Source organism: Cryptomeria japonica, chromosome 6 (assembly GCF_030272615.1).
Source record: "Cryptomeria japonica chromosome 6, Sugi_1.0, whole genome shotgun sequence".
In the NCBI taxonomy this organism is placed as follows: domain Eukaryota; kingdom Viridiplantae; phylum Streptophyta; class Pinopsida; order Cupressales; family Cupressaceae; genus Cryptomeria; species Cryptomeria japonica.
In genome coordinates this window covers 496,216,922-496,221,723 of record NC_081410.1, presented here as the reverse complement: position 1 = coordinate 496,221,723, position 4,802 = coordinate 496,216,922, and the positions used below count along the sequence as shown (strand labels likewise).

Here is a 4,802-nt window from a genome sequence, read left to right as displayed (position 1 = left end):
AGACCTCTTAAACACAACCCCAATATTCTTGTCCTTTTGTTTTGTGTGTAGATTCATTAAAGAAGAGTCGTGTTTGCTGGAGGCTTCAATCATGGACCCTTTGTTAATTTCTTTTTCCTTTCTCTTGTCACTTCATTATGTATTTGTAGTTAGTTTAGCTTTTCGTTATTGTTTTTTTACATTAAAAGTATCAAAACTTGGGATTTTGTCACATCTAAATTTCTTGGTGCGGTCTCCGTACTCTGTTCGTATAAGATGCCAACACGTGAAGCTTTCATATACGACCTGTGTGTGCGACCTCGAAAGAGGGCTAATGGAGGTCACTAGAAGATCCTCGTGACATGTGCTTTCAGGGTCTATAGTCAAAACATTTTTATCTACTGGCACTTGACAACTTTCATACTTTGTGTTTATCCTAAATGACGAGGTAGACTTGGTGAGTCCTCAAGAGGTTGATGCACACCTTTCAAAGTGGTTCTCTTTTCCCCCTCTACAATCCAAAGCCTCAAACCCTACAAACATGTCAAACTATCAAACTATCAAACTATCAAACTAAATTATTCACATTCATTAAACCTTTTTATACTTAGATTTATAAATGATTAATAATAAAAAATAGTAATACTTTTATAATTATATAACTCTAAAAAAAATATTAAACATGTATGCTTTCAAGTAACCCCACCCAAACTTACAATTATTATCAACGTTGAATAAGCAAATATTTTTTCTTTTGATTCTAAATACTTCATGTTTAAACACTGAACATTATTTATATATTATTAAAAAAAAAAAATTTCTATATTTCTTTTTATCATTATATATACAATTATTTGTGGTTACCATTTTTAGCATATGATTGGCATCACCAAAGATACACTATAACATAAGCCAAATGCTTACCCATTAAATTAAGTAGTTTGAATACATAAATTCAAGATACCATTGTCTTTAACTATTCATTAAAGTTTTGTTTACTTCCATCATCATTGCTTTACGATTTCTCTCCTTTCACAGGACAGCTTTGGAATTGTTTACTTGAGAGAAACGGTTAAATTTCACAACTATCCAACCAGAGACATCACCATTAATTACTCTGTTTTTTTAACACAAGACGCATGCTTAAAATCAATTGAATACCACTACTTCCCAAAGATATTCAGCAACCGTCTTTTGGTTTTATTCATAAAACCCAACAGAATTTTCCCATTCTTTTAGATCATCTCTTCATGTGGGTATTCCATGCCTAAACAGAGCAGATATCTGGTCGGCAGTTCGAGTCCCGTGAACATCATCAAGCCTGTGTTTTTTTCATTTTTCAGCATTAACCCAGATATCTGGTCGGCAGTTCGAGTCCGCGAACATCATCCAGCCTGTGAGCATGTTAACCCCAGGAAGACTCTACCGTTACGTTTAAGATAATCTTAAAAAATCCAATTGATTAAATGCACGCCATATAACAATGCCTCTGCTTTAAGATCACTCATATAAATTCACCAAATCTCATCCTTCACCATTGATTTTATATGCAGTTCTCTATTTCAAGGTGTGTATCAGAGACAAATGGAGGAGGTAAGAGGGTTTGTAATGGAAGAGGCAAAGAAAGCAGATAGCCTGGCGGTCATGTGGAGGGAAATCCAGGGGGCCAACAACTGGGAAGGGCTGCTGGATCCCTTCAATCCAATTCTGAAAAAAGAGGTTATCAAGTATGGAGAATTTGCACAGCTGTGCTACGATTATTTTGACTGTAACGCGTATTCCAAAAACTACGGCAAGTGTAGATACAGTCGCAGGGAATGGTTTCAGCAGGAAGAAGTGCCCTCCTACGGATACGAAATCACAAAATACGTATATGCCTGCACGCATGTACATTTGCCCAGGTATTTTCTGAGGTGCTTAGCCCCGGTCACATGGAAGAGCGAGGCTACTTGGATGGGGTTTATTGCAGTCGTGAAGGAGAAAGAAAAGATTGAGAGACTTGGGAGAAGAGACATTGTGGTCGCATGGAGAGGGAGTGAAACCTCCTTGGAATGGGTGGAAGACCTCCACAATTGGCTTGTCCCTGCAGGTACATGCCAACTTTTCATTCTATGCCATTGAAGTATATATTAATAGATGGATAGGCAGAATATATTTATTTTTTAAAGAATATTATTATGTTATAATGGAAATGGAAATGGATTTTTTTTAGTGTATATGGGATTATTCCGTATTCTTTGTAAGAGGCATCTAATTGTGTTAATGTGTTATAAACGAGGTGTATGCACCTAACTGTGCTATAAACAACAAGAGGCACATAACCGTGCTATAACAAGGCGTTCATACCTTACCCTTTGTAGAATTTGAATTTGTGACCTCTTTTTTAAGGGTAGAAATTCTCCACCACTAGGCCAACATAGATTGTTATAGGTAATAGGTAAATATCAACATTATTTCGTTATCTAGGCATGCAGTTATTTGATCAAAATTGTGTAAGACTCACAGTTGATATAATTCAATATTAATGAATGTTCTATGATGGAATCATCTAATTAACACTAGCTTATAAAAATTAGTAATCAGAATACGATATGTACAAAGCACATAATCAATCCAACTTCAATCTCAAATTCGAATCAAAGTCAAATTGCAAGTACTCTCGAGAATGCCTATAAAGAATGCACATTGATTTAAGTCTATTGGGTACACATAACAATGCAGTAATTATGTGAGTTGGATGTTGTGACTTAGTCATATGTTGATTGTGCTTAGAATCTTTTAGATAATAATAATGACTTATTATTATTAGATTTTCACAATTCATGAGGTTGTTGCCACTATTTTTGAATTTCGTGGTTCTCATTGGAGATATTTTAGTATAAGAAAAGATTTTCACATGTGATAATTTTTTTTTTGATGATTGTTTTTAATAAATATTCTACAGTAATGCTTATACATGAAACACTTTTTGACCTAGAATTTTATAAAGATGTATATTCATATAAAATTATATATCGTACTAAGAAAAATATTATTGTTTTGAATGACAGGATTTGAGGATGAAGAAGAGGATAATGAATCTATAATGGTGGAAAGTGGTTTTCTTAATGTATACACTGCTGAGATTAAGAATGCTAAGCATAATCATAGAAGTGCTCGAGAGCTTGTGCTTACAGAGATAAGGAGACTTCTTCAAGAACATAAAAATGAGGAGCTATCCATAACATTATGTGGCCATAGTCTAGGTGCAGCCCTTGCATTATTGTCTGCTTATGACATTGGTCTCATGGTGGCCAACTTAAAATGCCATATTTCTATAACAGTGTTTGCATTTGGGTGCCCTAGAGTAGGGAACAAGACCTTTGTAGATAGGATCGATTCCCTTAATATCAAGGTACTTCGTATAGTTAATGTTAATGACATGGTCACTAGGGTACCTGGTATAATGCTAAATGAGAATATTCAATTACTTAATTTTCTAAAGTTTGTTTTGGATTGGATCCCTCTATTTTATTACCATGCAGGTGTGGAGATATATGTGGATAGTGAATCCTCTCCCTACCTTAAGCATACTAGGAACCTTGTCTTTCATCATAGTTTAGAAGTATATTTACATCTTTTAGATGGATCTATTGGAGAAGGAAAGGCCTTTCGTTCTGCTGGAAGAGACCCTGCTCTTGTTAATAAGTATTGCGATTTATTGGTTGATAAACTCTTCATTCCACCCTATTGGTGGCAGGAAGCTTATAAAGGATTAGTGAAGAATGAAGAGGGGAGGTGGTCTCAAAGGAATAGAGAAGAAGATAGTGATGATGATACTTCTCAATGTGATTGAATCTTGTAATACTAGTAATATTTAATATAGTATAAAAAGGTTTAAATTTTTTATATTAGTATGTTAATTTAATTTCGACAAGTATTTGACAAATTTCAAATGACAATATTTAGCTACATTCTATAGTTTGTTCTATTTTTTTGGTGAATTTCATACTAAACATAATTAAAATTTCATTAGAAAGAACATGGTAAGAAGCTATTTTTAAATAATAATTTTCTAAGTAAAATACATCATAAAATTTGAAAAAATTTGAAGAATGCATCAAGAAAGCCTAACTTAAGATTAATGTTTAAATCAATAAAGAGAAAATAAAAATTAAAAGAATATAAAATGAAATAGACATTGAAACTAAAAAATTACACTTGTTAAAACTAAGTACAATATCTTATAATAGCATTAAATGGTTCATTATTTTAATCTCCTCAATGCTTCGCGATTTATAAATTATCTAATTTTTTTTCACAATCAAATATTATCATTATCTAACTATCATGATCATAAATATAATAGCTTTGGAAAATGAAAATCCTTAAAAAAGATGATCAATCTTCTTTTCAAAGAAGTTTTTAATAGCTTTGGAAAATGAAAATTGTCATGACCCAAATTTAGACTAGTAATTAAACATTTATACATGATAACATTTTTGATATTTTCATCACATTTGATGCTTGACGATATTATTTGTATTTGATATTATGATGTCATTTTATGTGTTTGGTGACATTATTTTGTGATGTTAGCTATGAAACTAATTAATGCTAAAAACGACATTATGTGATATTATTAACATAGTGTAATGTTAATTTTACTAGAATGTAAACCTGTGCATACACCAATAACAGTTAAATAAATTAAATTTAGAAAAATAATAATAATAAATTAATTATAAATAGATAAACAAGATATAATAATAAATTTGAAATTTTGACATTCGAATGTTTTATTATTTTAAAAAGTTTATAATAACTAAAATAATAATAAAAAT

General features: G+C 31.8%; 1 protein-coding gene across 1 annotated transcript; it reads left to right on the top strand.

The window, feature by feature from the left end:
* Window positions 1-852: 852 nt before the first annotated feature.
* On the top strand, window positions 853-3,862 carry LOC131052861 (phospholipase A1-Igamma1, chloroplastic). Its single transcript, XM_057987502.2, has 2 exons — window positions 853-2,068; window positions 3,030-3,862. Exons 1-2 carry the CDS (start codon window positions 1,564-1,566, stop codon window positions 3,812-3,814), a joined length of 1,290 nt encoding a protein of 429 aa, XP_057843485.2. The 5' UTR covers window positions 853-1,563; the 3' UTR covers window positions 3,815-3,862.
* Window positions 3,863-4,802: the final 940 nt, after the last annotated feature.

Coding starts and splice junctions, on each gene's coding strand:
- LOC131052861 (XM_057987502.2), top strand. CDS start 1,564: ATGGAGGAGGTAAGAGGGTTTGTAATGGAAGAGGCAAAGAAAGCAGAT. Junction 2,069..3,029: donor CAATTGGCTTGTCCCTGCAG/GTACATGCCAAC, acceptor TTTGAATGACAG/GATTTGAGGATGAAGAAGAG.